General features: G+C 45.1%; 1 protein-coding gene across 1 annotated transcript in view; it reads right to left on the reverse strand.

Moving 5' to 3' along the window:
* Window positions 1–18,434, reverse strand: part of AFF3 (ALF transcription elongation factor 3) — a 2,012,018-nt gene that overhangs the window by 1,536,926 nt on the left and 456,658 nt on the right. Inside the window, exon 2 of the mRNA XM_069204392.1 lies at window positions 16,848–16,968. Within this exon, the coding sequence (XP_069060493.1) occupies window positions 16,848–16,968 (121 nt within the window). The remainder of the gene's footprint in view (window positions 1–16,847; window positions 16,969–18,434) is intronic.

The following is an 18,434-nucleotide window of genomic DNA, read 5'->3' on the forward strand; positions in this document are numbered from 1 at the left end:
TTTTCACTCTTTTCTAAGTGCTGAAAAGTACTTCTAAACTTGCTAAAAAGTTCTAAAAAGTTTTAAAAGTTTTTTTTTCTGTCTTTCTAAAAGTTCTGAAAAACTTTTTCTTCACTTTTTCTGTCACTTGAACTCTTTCTAAAATGTCTGGCACAGGCCAAAATGTTGATCTGTCCAAACTTGCATATGACCACCTTAGCTGGAAAGGAGCAAGGAGCCTCTGTATAGAAAGAGGTTTGAGTGTAGGGAAGAACCCTTCTTTGGAATTGTTGCTTAACATGCTTAGAGAACAAGATAAGGCCAAAAGTGCCCCATCTGTTGAAAAAGTAGCTAATGGTTCCCAATCTGATCCTGGGACTCCCCTAGGAAAAGATTCAGGAAAGAAACTTCCTAGCCTGCCCATTACTAGACAGTCTAGCATAGTTGGTAATGATGAAGAGTCACACCATACAGGTAGTGTTGTCTCACATCATAGCAAGAGCATTCATTCTCACCACAGTAGAAGTGATGTTTCTGTTAGCCAAGCTGCTAGTGTGCCTTCTGTAAGGGACAGGTCTCCTTCTGTCCATTCTCACAATATTTCTGTTTCAAGGCATGTCCCTCCCACCCACCCTGATGACAGACTGTTAGAAAGGGAGCTCAATAGATTGAGAGTGGAACAAACCAGACTGAAGTTCAAGAAGCAACAGCTGGATTTGGATAGACAGACCTTAGAAGTAGAGAAGGAGAGACAGAAATTGGGTTTAGAAACCCATGGTGGCAGCAGCAGTATTCCCCATAGTCATCCTGCAAAAGAGCATGATTCCAGGAATCTGCACAAGATAGTTCCCCCTTATAAGGAGGGGGATGACATTAACAAGTGGTTTGCTGCACTTGAGAGGGCCTGTGTTGTACAGGATGTCCCTCAAAGGCAGTGGGCTGCTATCCTATGGCTATCATTTAGTGGAAAAGGTAGGGATAGGCTCCTTACTGTGAAAGAAAGTGATGCCAATAATTTTACAGTTCTTAAGAATGCACTCCTGGATGGTTATGGCTTAACCACTGAACAATACAGGATAAAGTTCAGAGAAACCAAAAAGGAGTCTTCACAAGACTGGGTTGATTTCATTGACCATTCAGTGAAGGCCTTGGAGGGGTGGTTACATGGCAGTAAAGTTACTGATTATGACAGCCTGTATAACTTGATCCTGAGAGAGCATATTCTTAATAATTGTGTGTCTGATTTGTTGCACCAGTACTTGGTGGACTCTGATCTGACCTCTCCCCAAGAATTGGGAAAGAAGGCAGACAAATGGGTCAGAACAAGGGTGAACAAAAAAGTTCATACAGGGGGTGACAAAGAGAACAATAAGAAGAAAGATGGTGAAAAATCTCTAGATAAGCATGGGGATAAGGGTAAAACCAAAGATCCCACTTCAAATCTTAAACACTCTTCAGGGGGTGGGGATAAAACAAATTCTTCCTCGTCTTCTCAACCTACACAATTTAAAAAAATTAAAAAGCCTTGGTGCTTTGTGTGTAAAAATAGAGGACATAGGCCAGGGGATAAGTCCTGTCCAGGTAAACCCCCTGAGCCTACCACCACTAATACATCAAGCTCTAGTGCCCCTAGCAGTAGTGGTACTAGTGGTGGGACTGCTGGCAACAGTCAAGTTAAAGGTGTAGTTGGGTTCACTTATGGGTCCATAGTAGAAACTGGGGTAGTCAGTCCCAAGACAGTTTCTGTCACACCTAGTGGCATTGGCCTTGCCACACTGGCTGCTTGTCCCCTTACAATGGATAAGTACAGGCAGACAGTTTCAATAAATGGTGTTGAGGCCTTGGCCTACAGGGACACAGGTGCCAGTATCACTTTGGTGACTGAAAACCTAGTGCACCCTGATCAACACATCATTGGACAACAGTATAAGATTATTGATGTCCATAACTCCACTAAGTTTCTTCCCTTAGCTATAATTCAGTTTAGTTGGGGTGGAGTTACTGGCCCTAAGCAGGTGGTGGTATCACCTAGCTTACCTGTAGACTGTCTCTTAGGTAATGACCTAGAGGCCTCAGGTTGGGCTGATGTAGAGTTTTATGCCCATGCAGCCATGCTGGGCATCCCTGAGGAATTGTTCCCTCTCATTTCTACTGAAATGAAAAAGCAAAGGAGAGAAGGCCTGAAAACTCAGGATCCCTCTCCATCAACAGGTAAAAAGGGTATCACAGTATCCCCTAACCACCCTACCATTCAGGATACCATTCCTGTGGTGGGAGAAACCTCTCCTGGGGTGGCACCTGTTCCAAGGGAATCATCAGTTGGCAAAACTGTACTCCCTGAGGTACAAGTACCTCTCTGTGGGATAACTAACATTGGTGAGAAAAATAGCACCATTTTAGTTAACATGGAGCATCCCTCCAACCCTCCCAGAGAAACTTTAGTGCAGAAACCCTGCACTACCTCACAACACTTAGGACAGCATCCCTGCCCTAGTGTGGAGCTAATAGGACAGCATCCCTGCCCTGCTCCAACTAAAGAGAAACAGCATCCCTGTTCTCTCTTCCAGCCATATGGACAAAGTTTTTGCCCAGCTATGGCTTTACTGAGACAGCATCCCTGTCTGGCATTTCCATCACTACAAATAGGTTCAGTGGACAAGTCCCACTGCTCTAAACTAAAACTTACTGATAGAAACTCTGAAAATACATCTTCACATTGTTGCTTAGCTAAAAAACTTCAAACAGGGTGGTTTACATCCCCACAGGGAAGTAACCATATAGTGGATGATAAAGGGAGTAACCAGTCTATTGCAGAGCTACTCTCTACTTATCACCACTTAGACAATAAAGTCTCAACTGGCCAAGGTTAGCCTTATTCTCCTTTGTTTGGGGGGGGTTGTGTGAGAAAGTAGCCTCTTTCTAGCCTTGTTACCCCCACTTTTGGCCTGTTTGTGAGTGTATGCCAGGGTGTTTTCACTGTCTCACTGGGATCCTGCTAGCTAGGGCCCAGTGCTCATAGTGAAAACCCTATGTTTTCAGTATGTTGGTTATGTGTCACTGGGACCCTGCTAGTCAGGACCCCAGTGCTCATAAGTTTGTGTCCTATATGTAGGTGTTCCCTGTGTGGTGCCTAACTGTCTCACTGAGGCTCTGCTATCCAGAACCTCAGTGGTTATGCTCTCTCATTTCTTTCAAATTGTCACTAACAGGCTAGTGACCAATTTTACCAATTTACATAGGCTTACTGGAACACCCTTATAATCCCCTAGTATATGGTACTGAGGTACCCAGGGTATTGGGGTTCCAGGAGATCCCTATGGGCTGCAGCATTTCTTTTGCCACCCTTAGGGAGCTCTGACAATTCTTACACAGGCCTGCCACTGCAGCCTGAGTGAAATAACGTCAACGTTATTTCACAGCCATTTTACACTGCACTTAAGTAACTTATAAGTCACCTATATGTCTAACCTTTACCTGGTAAAGGTTAGGTGCAAAGTTACTTAGTGTGAGGGCACCCTGGCACTAGCCAAGGTGCCCCCACATTGTTCAGGGCCAATTCCCCGGACTTTGTGAGTGCGGGGACACCATTACACGCGTGCACTACATATAGGTCACTACCTATATGTAGCTTCACAATGGTAACTCCGAATATGGCCATGTAACATGTCTATGATCATGGAATTGCCCCCTCTATGCCATCCTGGCATAGTTGGCACAATCCCATGATCCCAGTGGTCTGTAGCACAGACCCTGGTACAGCCAAACTGCCTTTCCTGGGGTTTCACTGCAGCTGCTGCTGCTGCCAACCCCTCAGACAGGTTTCTGCCCTCCTGGGGTCAAGCCAGGCTTGTCCCAGGATGGCAGAACAAAGGACTTCCTCTGAGAGAGGGTGTTACACCCTCTCCCTTTGGAAAATGGTGTGAAGGCAGGGGAGGAGTAGCCTCCCCCAGCCTCTGGAAATGCTTTCATGGGCACATTTGGTGCCCATTTTTGCATAAGCCAGTCTTCACCGGTTCAGGGACCCCTTAGCCCTGCTCTGGCGCGAAACTGGACAAAGGAAAGGGGAGTGACCACTCCCCTGACCTGCACCTCCCCTGGGAGGTGTCCAGAGCTCCTCCAGTGTGCTCCAGACCTCTGCCATCTTGGAAACAGAGGTGCTGCTGGCACACTGGACTGCTCTGAGTGGCCAGTGCCACCAGGTGATGTCAGAGACTCCTTCTGATAGGCTCCTCCAGGTGTTGCTAGCCTATCCTCTCTCCTAGGTAGCCAAACCCTCTTTTCTGGCTATTTAGGGTCTCTGTCTCTGGGGAAACTTTAGATAACGAATGCAAGAGCTCATCCGAGTCCCTCTGCATCTCTCTCTTCACCTTCTGCCAAGGAATCGACTGCTGACCGCGCTGGAAGCCTGCAAAACTGCAACATAGTAGCAAAGATGACTACTGCAACTCTGTAACGCTGATCCTGCCGCCTTCTCGACTGTTTTCCTGGTGGTGCATGCTGTGGGGGTAGTCTGCCTCCTCTCTGCACTAGAAGCTCCGAAGAAATCTCCAGTGGGTCGACGGAATCTTCCCCCTGCTACTGCAGGCACCAAAGAACTGCATCACCGGTCCCTCGGGTCTCCTCTCAGCACGACGAGCCAGGTCCCTCGAATCCAGCAACTGTGTCCAAGTGAACCCCACAGTCCAGTGACTCTTCAGTCCAAGTTTGGTGGAGGTAAGTCCTTGCCTCCCCACGCCAGACTGCATTGCTGGGAACCGCGACTTTTGCAGCTACTCCGGCCTCTGTGCACTTCCGGCAGAAATCCTTTGTGCACAGCCAAGCCTGGGTCCACAGCACTCTAACCTGCACTGCACGACTTTCTAAGTTGGTCTCCGGCGACGTGGGACTCCTTTGTGCATCTTCGGGTGAGCACCGTTTCACGCATCCTCATAGTGCCTGTTTCTGGCACTTCTCCGGGTGCTACCTGCTGCTGAGAGGGCTCCTTGTCTTGCTCGACGTCCCCTCTGTCTCCTGGCGCAATTTGCGACATCCTGGTCCCTCCTGGGCCACAGCAGCGTCCAAAAACACTAACTGCACGATTTGCAGCTAGCAAGGCTTGTTGGCGGTCTTTCGGCGGGAAAACACTTCTGCACGACTCTCCACGGCATGAGGGATCCGTCCTCCAAAGGTGAAGTCTCTAGCCCTTGTCATTCCTGCAGAAACCGAAGCTTCTTCTGTCCAGTAAATGCTTCTTTGCACCCACAGCTGGCATTTCCTGGGCATCTGCCCATCTCCGACTTGCTTGTGACTTTTGGACTTGGTCCCCTTGTTCCACAGGTACCCTCGACTGGAAATCCATTGTTGTTGCATTGCTGGTTTGTGTCTTTCCTGCAGAATTCCCCTATCACGACTTCTATGTCCTTTGGGGAACTTTAGTGCACTTTGCACTCACTTTTCAGGGTCTTGGGGTGGGCTATTTTTCTAACCATCACTATTTTCTAATAGTCCCAGTGACCCTCTACAAGGTCACATAGGTTTGGGGCCCATTTGTGGTTCGCATTCCACTTTTGGAGTATATGGTTTGTATTGCCCCTATCCCTATGTGTCCCCATTGCATCTTATTGTAACTATACATTGTTTGCACTGTTTTCTAAGACTATACTGCATATTTTTGGTATTGTGTACATATATCTTGTGTATATTTCCTATCCTCTCACTGAGGGTACACTCTGAGATACTTTGGCATACTGTCATAAAAATAAAGTACCTTTATTTTTAGTATAACTGTGTATTGTGTTTTCTTATGATATTGTGCAAGTGACACTAGTGGTACTGTAGGAGCTTCACTCGTCTCCTAGTTCAGCCTAAGCTGCTCTGCTAAGCTACCATTATCTATCAGCCTATGCTGCTAGACACCCTATACACTAATAAGGGATAACTGGGCCTGGTGCAAGGTGCAAGTACCCCTTGGTACTCACTACAAGCCAGTCCAGCCTCCTACATTGGTTGTGCAGCGGTGGGATAAGTGCTTTGAGACTACTTACCACTCTTGTCATTGTACTTTTCATAAGAGAAAAATATACAAAACAAGTTCAGTGTGTGTACACATAACTAAAAAGTTTTGCATTTCCTCTTTTCACTCTTTTCTAAGTGCTGAAAAGTACTTCTAAACTTGCTAAAAAGTTCTAAAAAGTTTTTTTTTCTGTCTTTCTAAAAGTTCTGAAAAACCTTTTCTTCACTTTTTCTGTCACTTGAACTCTTTCTAAAATGTCTGGCACAGGCCAAAATGTTGATCTGTCCAAACTTGCATATGACCACCTTAGCGGGAAAGGAGCAAGGAGTCTCTGTATAGAAAGAGGTTTGAGTGTAGGGAAGAACCCTTCTTTGGAATTGTTGCTTAACATGCTTAGAGAACAAGATAAGGCCAAAAGTGTCCAATCTGTTGAAAAAGTAGCTAATGGTTCCCAATCTGATCCTGGGACTCCCCTAGGAAAAGATTCAGGAAAGAAACTTCCTAGCCTGCCCATTACTAGACAGTCTAGCATAGTTGGTAATGATGAAGAGTCACACCATACAGGTAGTGTTGTCTCACATCATAGCAAGAGCATTCATTCTCACCACAGTAGAAGTGATGTTTCTGTTAGCCAGGCTGCTAGGGTGCCTTCTGTAAGGGACAGGTCTCCTTCTGTCCATTCTCACCATACTTCTGTTTCAAGGCATGTCCCTCCCACCCACCCTGATGACAGATTGTTAGAAAGGGAGCTCAATAGATTGAGAGTGGAACAAACCAGACTGAAGCTCAAGAAGCAACAGCTGGATTTGGATAGACAGACCTTAGAAGTAGAGAAGGAGAGACAGAAATTGGGTTTAGAAACCCATGGTGGCAGCAGCAGTATTCCCCATAGTCATCCTGCAAAAGAGCATGATTCCAGGAATCTGCACAAGATAGTTCCCCCTTATAAGGAGGGGGATGACATTAACAAGTGGTTTGCTGCACTTGAGAGGGCCTTTGTTGTACAGGATGTCCCTCAAAGGCAGTGGGCTGCTATCCTATGGCTATCATTTAGTGGAAAAGGTAGGGATAGGCTCCTTACTGTGAAAGAAAGTGATGCCAATAATTTTACAGTTCTTAAGAATGCACTCCTGGATGGTTATGGCTTAACCACTGAACAATACAGGATAAAGTTCAGAGAAACCAAAAAGGAGTCTTCACAAGACTGGGTTGATTTCATTGACCATTCAGTGAAGGCCTTGGAGGGGTGGTTACATGGCAGTAAAGTTACTGATTATGGCAGCCTGTATAACTTGATCCTGATAGAGCATATTCTTAATAATTGTGTGTCTGATTTGTTGCACCAGTACTTGGTGGACTCTGATCTACCTCTCCCCAAGAATTGGGAAAGAAGGCAGACAAATGGGTCAGAACAAGGGTGAACAGAAAAGTTCATACAGGGGGTGACAAAGAGAACAATAAGAAGAAAGATGGTGAAAAATCTCAAGATAAGCATGGGGATAAGGGTAAAACCAAAGATCCCACTTCAAATCTTAAACACTCTTCAGGGGGTGGGGATAAAACAAATTCTTCCTCGTCTTCTCAACCTACACAATTTAAAAAGCCTTGGTGCTTTGTGTGTAAAAATAGAGGCCATAGGCCAGGGGAAAAGTCCTGTCCAGGTAAACCCCCTGAGCCTACCACCACTAATACATCAAGCTCTAGTGCCCCTAGCAGTAGTGGTACTAGTGGTGGGACTGCTGGCAACAGTCAAGTTAAAGGTGTAGTTGGGTTCACTTATGGGTCCATAGTAGAAACTGGGGTAGTCAGTCCCAAGACAGTTTCTGTCACACCTAGTGGCATTGGCCTTGCCACACTGGCTGCTTGTCCCCTTACAATGGATAAGTACAGGCAGACAGTTTCAATAAGTGGTGTTGAGGCCTTGGCCTACAGGGACACAGGTGCCAGTATCACTTTGGTGACTGAAAACCTAGTGCACCCTGATCAACACATCATTGGACACCAGTATAAGATTATTGATGTCCATAACTCCACTAAGTTTCTTCCCTTAGCTATAATTCAGTTTAGTTGGGGTGGAGTTACTGGCCCTAAGCAGGTGGTGGTATCACCTAGCTTACCTGTAGACTGTCTCTTAGGTAATGACCTAGAGGCCTCAGGTTGGGCTGATGTAGAGTTTTATGCCCATGCAGCCATGCTGGGCATCCCTGAGGAATTGTTCCCTCTCATTTCTACTGAAATGAAAAAGCAAAGGAGAGAAGGCCTGAAAACTCAGGATCCCTCTCCATCAACAGGTAAAAAGGGTATCACAGTATCCCCTAACCACCCTACCATTCAGGATACCATTCCTGTGGTGGGAGAAACCTCTCCTGGGGTGGCACCTGTTCCAAGGGAATCATCAGTTGGCAAAACTGTACTCCCTGAGGTACAAGTACCTCTCTGTGGGATAACTAACATTGGTGAGAAAAATAGCACCATTTTAGTTAACATGGAGCATCCCTCCAACCCTCCCAGAGAAACTTTAGTGCAGAAACCCTGCACTACCTCACAACACTTAGGACAGCATCCCTGCCCTAGTGTGGAGCTAATAGGACAGCATCCCTGCCCTGCTCCAACTAAAGAGAAACAGCATCCCTGTTCTCTCTTCCAGCCATATGGACAAAGTTTTTGCCCAGCTATGGCTTTACTGAGACAGCATCCCTGTCTGGCATTTCCATCACTACAAATAGGTTCAGTGGACAAGTCCCACTGCTCTAAACTAAAACTTACTGATAGAAACTCTGAAAATACATCTTCACATTGTTGCTTAGCTAAAAAACTTCAAACAGGGTGGTTTACATCCCCACAGGGAAGTAACCATATAGTGGATGATAAAGGGAGTAACCAGTCTATTGCAGAGCTACTCTCTACGTATCACCACTTAGACAATAAAGTCTCAACTGGCCAAGGTTAGCCTTATTGTCCTTCGTTTGGGGGGGGTTGTGTGAGAATGTAGCCTCTTTCTAGCCTTGTTACCCCCACTTTTGGCCTGTTTGTGAGTGTATGCCAGGGTGTTTTCACTGTCTCACTGGGATCCTGCTAGCTAGGGCCCAGTGCTCATAGTGAAAACCCTATGTTTTCAGTATGTTGGTTATGTGTCACTGGGACCCTGCTAGTCAGGACCCCAGTGCTCATAAGTTTGTGGCCTATATGTATGTGTTCCCTGTGTGGTGCCTAACTGTCTCACTGAGGCTCTGCTATCCAGAACCTCAGTGGTTATGCTCTCTCATTTCTTTCAAGTTGTCACTAGCAGGCTAGTGACCAATTTTACCAATTTACATAGGCTTACTGGAACACCCTTATAATCCCCTAGTATATGGTACTGAGGTACCCAGGGTATTGGGGTTCCAGGAGATCCCTATGGGCTGCAGCATTTCTTTTGCCACCCATAGGGAGCTCTGACAATTCTTACACATGCCTGCCACTGCAGCCTGAGTGAAATAACGTCAACGTTATTTCACAGCCATTTTACACTGCACTTAAGTAACTTATAAGTCACCTATATGTCTAACCTTTACCTGGTAAAGGTTAGGTGCAAAGTTACTTAGTGTGAGGGCACCCTGGCACTAGCCAAGGTGCCCCCACATTGTTCAGGGCCAATTCCCCGGACTTTGTGAGTGCGGGGACACCATTACACGCGTGCACTACATATAGGTCACTACCTATATGTAGCTTCACAATGGTAACTCCGAATATGGCCATGTAACATGTCTATGATCATGGAATTGCCCCCTCTATGCCATCCTGGCATAGTTGGCACAATCCCATGATCCCAGTGGTCTGTAGCACAGACCCTGGTACAGCCAAACTGCCTTTCCTGGGGTTTCACTGCAGCTGCTGCTGCTGCCAACCCCTCAGACAGGTTTCTGCCCTCCTGGGGTCAAGCCAGGCTTGTCCCAGGATGGCAGAACAAAGGACTTCCTCTGAGAGAGGGTGTTACACCCTCTCCCTTTGGAAAATGGTGTGAAGGCAGGGGAGGAGTAGCCTCCCCCAGCCTCTGGAAATGCTTTCATGAGCACATTTGGTGCCCATTTTTGCATAAGCCAGTCTTCACCGGTTCAGGGACCCCTTAGCCCTGCTCTGGCGCGAAACTGGACAAAGGAAAGGGGAGTGACCACTGGGTATGAGACATGGAGGCTACCTCTCCCCACTGCTGTTTGTGATACAAATGGAGCTATGACTGCACAGAAAAGAGAATATAATTTGATCAGTTCATAGATTTGAGCATAGAACACACTGAGTCTCGACATATGCATAGGACATTATGCTGCCCCTCACAGCCTTGATTGCATCCCTCTCATGTCAAGATAACAGTGCTTTGGACAGATATAATGGTTTCAGGTTTTATGTTCAACAGGGAGTAAAGCTGATTTCTTCCAGTTAATCTGAAAGAGGAGGATTTGTTGGTGATATGCCGGTTGGTCAGCTTGAGCGTCATGGCCTCAATGACAAATATTCACATTTTACCGAACATTAGATTGCAGCTGATGGGGTGATAGAATATATTCTTGCTTGGTGGGGCTGCATATTTGGTCATTAAAAAGCATCTTGTCCCCCAACCTTTCTATTTGTTCTAGCCCCTCCCAGTTAGGATAGAAAAAGTTATCCTCGAGAACCTTCAGAGGGAACTTCTGAACTTCATCTGGCAAGGCAAAGCCTCAGGACTTTTCACTTTAGTGGTAAAAGCATCAACAGAGATAATCACTGTTTAGAGAATGGCTCATTTCATATGCCCACATGTGGAGAATAGATAAAAAAGGGCAAACAATGTATCCTTCTGGAACTGGCTGTGGATGGCAGGGCTTTATGGGATGTGCTTTGGTTGCAAAGCAAGGGCAGTACCCCAAACTATACTATTGCCAGGCAACCAGCATACTGCTAAAGCTATGGTATGTGATCATTGTAGAAAAGCTATCCTTTTTGCCATGCTCATCCCCATTTTTTGACTGATGCTGGAGGTTACCGGCTCTGAAAGTGCCCTCGACTCTGCTAACCAGGTGCAATGCCAGTTCTCTGTCCTCTAAAGGTATATGGTAATTGGTATAATTCTAATTGGTAAAGACAACCTACCTGTAAGTCCGTAATGTATGGTAACGCATGTCGGTTTAGAAACCCCAGTAGGCCAACTGTGCACTGCTGTGGTGCCTGGTGTCATTTTAAAACTATGTCCAAATTCGACCTTGGAATAAAAAGTATTTCCAAAGCCCTAAACTACCTTTTTGTAACTTATAAATCACCCCTAAGGTCTGCCCTAGGTGCCCAAGGGTAGGGTGCATTATGCTAAAAAGCAGGGGAAAATATAAAATATGTTTTATTTGCATTGGTAGGGAAAAACAGCCAAAGTAGTTTTGCTCTATTGAAGTGCTGCTAGCTCCATAGGCTAACATGGGAAGGCGTTACTACACTGAATAAAGTTCAAGTTTTGATAGGAGCTAGCTAGCAATAATATTTAAAGTATATAAATAATAGTTACGATAAATCTAAGAAACTGCCAAGGTCGGATTTATTGTAACTATTACAAGAAAGTAGTTTTAGAACCTACTATCTTGAAGTTACCTGATGCAGCCCTGTAGCAGCCTCTTCTGATTGGTCAGCCTTGGACAGCCTGAGTCAAGCTCCTCCCTGAATAGATATGAAATGGCCTGGGTTTGAAAAAATACAGCTATTTGGAATTCCTTCCAGGAGAAGCCAGGGAGAGGAAGAGGGCTGGAAACATAGGCTGGACTTCAAAGGCAGAAGAACGGATGTCACAGGACCCAAGCCAGCCCCTACTTCCTTTATCCCCAGCCAGATGGCATCCCCCTAATTAGATTAGAAGAGGGGCTGGAAGAGGAGTGTAGTGAATGTTTAGCCTCATCTTTGGGTTGAGTTACACAGACGCACACACCAAAGAGCGATTTTCTCCAATTTCATTTTTTGCCAGAACAGTGCATTCTGGGTTGAAAATATGCCACACTTCGCAGGAAGGGATCATAGCAGAGGAAGGTAACTTTACCTCTCTTGCCAGTCCAGGATAAATATGGAAGAGCTGCAGGAGCTCCTCAGAACACTGCCTGCAACAAAAGAAGAAAAAGGACTGCCCTGCTGGACCATTGTACTGCACCACAGAAGGTTGCACTCAGAAGGATTGCACGTGCGGCACTCACAAGGCTCCACAAATGAAAGAATTTTGCCTGACTGAAAGCAAATGAAGTGTATTTCCTGATCATGAACAGGTACAATAGAGCTGGAAGAAGTCCCCTGTAAAGCCAAAGAGAGGATCACCCCAGCTGACCAGGTGCAATTGAGTTTCCCAGGACTGTGCAGTGTGGAGTGCTAGCCCCCAAGAGGAAATCCAGAGTCTCTAAAATCCCTGGAATGAGTTAGTGGAAACTCAGTTTCCCAAAATGAACCAGGAACCTAACTACAAGATCTGCAAAGAAAGAAACGTTTTGCATAGTGTTGCATAAAAGTTCCAGGAGGAGACCTGCTCGACATTGAGAGTCAAGTCACTGTCATCAAATCGGCCTGACTGCACTGGTTTGTCCAGCTGAAAGCTCTGGAGCACCTTGTTGTCGATGTCGAGGACAAACACTTTCAGAGGCTCATTGAGGCATTACACTGCAACAGGTCACTGTCGTTAAATCGAACTTCAGGTCTGAGAGCCCCGAGGACCTGCCAACAAGCCCGTTGACAAGAGAAAAGCTCCAAGAAAAAGACTAAGGGCCTGATTTAGATCTTGGCAACATTACTGTTGCCCACCACAGTGGCGGGTCAGAGTACTCCGTCAACCGACGTACTTAAATGTATTGAGGCTGAGCCATTGATCCTCACGATGGAGTTTCCTTCCTAGCTGTCAGGCTCCCACCAACCATATTTAGATGTCACAGTTCTACAGGTGGTGTTCTGGTGGTGGATAGCTGATGGACGGAGCTCGTCGCCGGAGCCAATGCACAGTGTTAAATGGCAGTGGCTATGGAACAGAGGTAAGTTACACACTCACACTGTACCTTAGCCTTATGCGTCCATCTGCACAACACACTACATACACACTATTGTCACTTGCCATCCACAACACACTTACATTCAGAAAACACACATTGCTGCACATCCATGACACAATATACACACACTATTGATACTACACCCACATATAACAAAACCAAATCAACCAACACAACTACACACTCATCAACACTAAGACAGTTACAAAAGAGCACAAGTACACACTTCACAACAACGACAACCACACAACAACACTCACCTGAACGTTGCACACAGCAACACAACCAAACATACACAACAAACATCAGACCCACGTGAAAGTGGCACACATACAGACAAACCCACATTACCCACTCCAGCTTCCTCTACCTCAACTGGCCAATCCACTCACACACAGATACATGCACGGACTCACATGCACACCTGGAAGCACAATATTACAAGTACAGGTCCCATTACAATGTGCACACATGGCCATAGGTGAGAAGTGTGATGTTATCATGATTGTGGTGCAATTATTGATTTGGAAATACACACTTACACTAGAATAACAATTGTGTATGTGATCGATTTGTGTCAGATACCAATGTGTCCCCCTCAATTTCTGAAACAGATGTTTTCCAGACATATGCATGTCACAGGTATTTAAAAAAAAATTGCTGTGGCATATATATGACTGCAGTGGTCCTGAGCTCATGCGCAATGACCAAAAAACATACAAAGGTAATGCAGAATGCTTACCTTTGAGTGTAGATTGCGGGGTAGTGTGTTCTCCGTAGTCCAGTGGCAGCAGTGACAGCAGGACTTGTCCAGTTGTGTCCAGTCAAAAATGGAAGTGGAAATGGGAAAATTTTTTTTTTTACCTAATTTCCCTTCCAATCCACCAACTCAGGTGTGGAGGTAAAACCACCACAGTTACCTTGACAAGAAGACACATCATAATCTGGTCAGCTGGAAGGGTGGAAGCCACTATTTCCTATTGCACCATTGATGTGGGTGAGGATTCCTGCCTGAGTCAGAGGGACTCAGGAGATTTTTCACCTATGGTCCCACCAACATCTAAATCAGGCAGGTGGACCACCAAGGAGGTGGACGGGGTGTCAGATGAAAAACCCATGGCGGATTGTTACTGGCAACATCTAAATCAGGCCCTAAATCCGAAGGCAAACTTTTGACTGGGACCTAGCCCTCATCCTATCTGACCCGCACTCCACTGTGATCAGCCTAAAACCTTGACTTTGTCCCAGGACAGCACGACCAGATAAATGCAAGTGGAGTTTTAAGCTTTTTGGAGCTAGAATGGACAATTTTATGATTTAGGGCCTCATTCTGAGGCCGGCGGACGGCGGTCGCCACCCGCCTGGCGGGAACCGCCATATGGCCGCTCCACGGTCGAAAGACCGCGGAGGCCATTCTGGCTTTCCCGCTGGGCTGGCGGGCGACCGCCAGAAGGCCACCCGCCAGCCCAGCGGGAAACCCCTTCCCACGAGGAAGCCGGCTCCGAATGGAGCCGGCGGAGTGGGAAAGGTGCGACGGGTGCAGTTGCACCCGTCGCGAATTTCAGTGTCTGCTAAGCAGACACTGAAATTCTTTATGGGGCCCTCTTACGGGGGCCCCTGCAGTGCCCCCAGGGACCCCACGACACCCCATACCGCCATCCTGTTCCTGGCGGGCGAACCGCCAGGATCAGGATGGTGGTATGGGGTGTCGGAATCCCCATGGCGGCGCAGCAAGCTGCGCCGCCATGGAGGATTCCTGAGGGTAGCGGAAAACCGGCGGTTTTCCCTTTCTGACCGCGGTCAGAATGCCCTTGAGAGCACCGCCAGCCTGTTGGCGGTGCTCTCGCGGTCGTTGACCCTGGCGGTCAATGACCGCCAGGGTCAGAATGACCCCCTTAATCTTTAAAAATTCGTATGTCATGTTCCCTGCAATGGATTTTTGTTGTTTTTGATGACATTTTAGAGATAGAAAATACTCTCTATTTTTCTCAATTAGTTTGCTTTTTATTGTGTTGTGTCTTTTACTTAACTACTGTTGTGGTAGTACTAAATGATTTACACATACCTGTCTCCTAAGTTAAGCATGACTGCTTGTTTGCTAAGCTGTCAAGAGTTCAGCAATGATTAATTTACTAAGTCTTGACTGGACCTATTAGGGATTGTGGTATTATTACTAACTGAGGGTGAATACCCCCTACTAATAACATACTTTCCTACAATCACAATATATAGATCACTCTCATCCTTCCCTTCCTCTATACCCCAGACACATTTTTTAAATCTGTGTCACCAAAAACAAAAGTACCAAAATTATAAAGTCAGGTGCAAGCACATGGACAAATGCATTTTCTCATTTGCATGTGCTGACATGCCCTTGTAAATGAAGGCTGGCACCCAACAGATTGTGTGGACATAAAATTGCAATCCATTTTACAGAAGGGGCCACTCGCTACATAAGTGCCCAGGAAGGATGCTGCCTTTTTTAGATTTGCAATTCGCTGTATGCCACCTTCAATACTGTACACAAGGAATACCTCATAAAGTCTGCATCTTTTCTAATAGTAAGTACTTTCCACTAACTTTGCAGGTGTACAAAAAGGGTTGCTGTGCAAGAAGTCGCTAATGTTAGGATGCATTCCTTTTTAGGTCAAGCGCGCAAGCGCTCTGACCTGTTGAAAGTCTTGTGGGCTTTTATTTACGCCCACCGCACACCCATCACTATCACTGTGGGCTTGCCTTTCAAAAATCCTTGGTTATCATTGGTAAATGCTTTATGTTTGTACCTCCTTGGGGGCGGTTTGGTTACCGCCTTGGACACCGACCCTGTTACCTAGATAATTGCACTTTTGCTGATCCGTTTGACTGCGAGCTAACTTCTTTGTCTTTTTGTGTCTCTCCTTTTGCGCTTACACTCATGGTGGCCATAGCGCTTTGGATCGGCTCGCTTATGTCAACTGTTTTACTTTTCATCTTCAGTTTAAGTGGCAAGAAAAGTCCAGCTAGGAATTTACAACGTTAACAGCTGTAACACAAGCAAACGCAAGACCAATTGCATTGCAAATACTTGTTTGGATTGGCAATACCCCTGGGCAGATGAACAGGGTAAAATATTCATGGCATATAATGAGATGCACAGTTAAGGGGTTGTTTGGAGGAAAGTGAACAAAAGAGGTGGGTTGAGGCACACCAGAACACAGAGGGTAAAGCAGGTTGCATCACCCAAGGGGAGTGTGGTTTAGTGTGTCACAGAGCAAGGAGTGGGGCACCTAAGAAACTGTGCCAGAAGCTGAAGAGTGAAAATGAGCTGGAGTGGAAAGTGGCATTATTCCAGCAGATGCCAGAAGAACAGAGGGACTTGGGGTAGTGACTAAATGCAGTATATAGCAGTGATGGAAGCAGGGTGGGGAAATGATGTTGGGGGTCTATTTGTTGGTGGGAAATGAAATTTGTCAGTAATAGGGAAGGGCATGTCAGTGACAGGAAATATAGCAGTCACCCAGAGTTAGATTAGAAAAGCAGATAGAGGCGTCTGGCACCTCCCAAATATCACTGAAAAACCAATAAAGAATTGTTGTAAAAAATAGCTCGAAGAGCAGGCAGACATGTAAATTGGTATATGGGGATTCATGGCTACCTCCTCAGTGTTTCCGTTCCACTGAAAGGTCTTGCAACAGATTTGCATGCATAGGTTTGACAGAATCCAAAGAGACAGCTCAAACTGACTATTTCAAAGAGTCCCCAGCGCATAGGAGCCGTAAAATCATCTTACAGATATTTCATTAAAACTGCCATTTATTTAGACTAATCTGAACTTTAAAATTATGCATAACAAATTATGAATAGCATGGGGTAGATACCTTATATGGTTCACTGAAGAGGGGGTAACTGTTATCAAGTTGCCATTCACTTAGTGGTGTTTCCTGGTTCCTTCTGTCCCTTTCTTTCTTCCGCAATACATTCCTATCCGGCTCAAAAATGCTGCACCACGAGATAAAAAAAAAACAGACAAGAGATATGAGTTCAAGAAGGAAAATAACTTCTACACAAGACCCCACAATTTCAACCTAAAACAGGCAACCTGGTTGATACATGGATGGAACTGACATTGCATACATTCTGCTTAAAAAGCTCTCTCTGATTGGCATTACCTGCACATCGCAAAACACCACGGGAGGGTTATCAGAAATTCCCAGAGGAATATATCATGCATTTCCATCTGAGATTAATGATTTTTGGACTCTGAAAAACTGCTACTTTGACTAGTGGGCAGATAGGCCCAACCACGTCCAACTGGATGTTTCCTTTATGAAAATATAGAAACACATTTTGAAATTCAATTGCCATTTTTGACCTTTTGTAACTCAGTTGTTATGTCCACACAAATTGTGTAAACTGCGAAAAAAGCATAATTTCAAATGTCAGCCTTCAGAGAAATATTTCTTCGCTCACATTTGGAGCAAAATTCTCAACATGTGATTGGAATGTCCATGCAGGAAAACAAGCCAAAACTATATATCAAACGTAACATTAAAAACTTGCTTTCATTTTTAATTTCGGATTTGCAACCTGGTAAATCAACTGTATATATATATATATATATATATATATATAGATATATATATATAGATATATATATGTGGTAAACTCTTTATATTGAAATGGTTGTTCTACCTGGAACCAAACTGCTGAATATTCACCTAGACTTATGTGCATGAGCAGTATAAAAGAGGCATTTTGTTTTAACAGCTATTTAGATAACTTGCACTAGAAATTGTCTAGAAATGTTCTTCTCACAGCATTTAAGAAAAATAAAAATAAATGGACAAATTAGAGATTAATTACTTTTACTGTAAAAATGACTTTTATGGGATTGTCATACATCTACCAATATGTTATAACAGTTTGAAATGATTACCTAATCTATTCTCTTCAGATAGCTCTTCTGCTGTTAAATATTTTCCACATCTCATTGGCCTTGGAGATTGCTGCTAACTTGCAACACTTTGTCTAAACACAGACTTTTCAGCCACAAAAGCTCTCAATCTTTCTGGTACTAACTGCTTCTCAACAGATGTCATAATATTCATTTCCTTTTAGGGGAAGGACCCAAGAAGGACTGGATGAGCCTCAGACCACAAGACCAGAAGAACAAGAACTAATAGCATATAAGAAAGGATGTTTCTTTGATTTTCTGGGAGCTGGAATGGGGTTACTTGGGATGAAATATGGGAGGGTGAGGAAAATACTAAGAAGGGCTTTGGGTCCCATCTTGAAAGGCTAACACTTGAAGCACTGTGGTATTGTATTGACAGCACGGTACCACTGTAGAATAGAACTGGGTCATAGTATAAAAATTGTTATGAAGTGAATATATGGAAACTTTAGGACATGTTGCCTTGGAAGCTTTGCCAAACTTAGCTGAGTTCAACCTTTTAAAATTAATA

This window comes from Pleurodeles waltl, chromosome 8, assembly GCF_031143425.1.
Source record: "Pleurodeles waltl isolate 20211129_DDA chromosome 8, aPleWal1.hap1.20221129, whole genome shotgun sequence".
NCBI lineage: Eukaryota > Metazoa > Chordata > Amphibia > Caudata > Salamandridae > Pleurodeles > Pleurodeles waltl.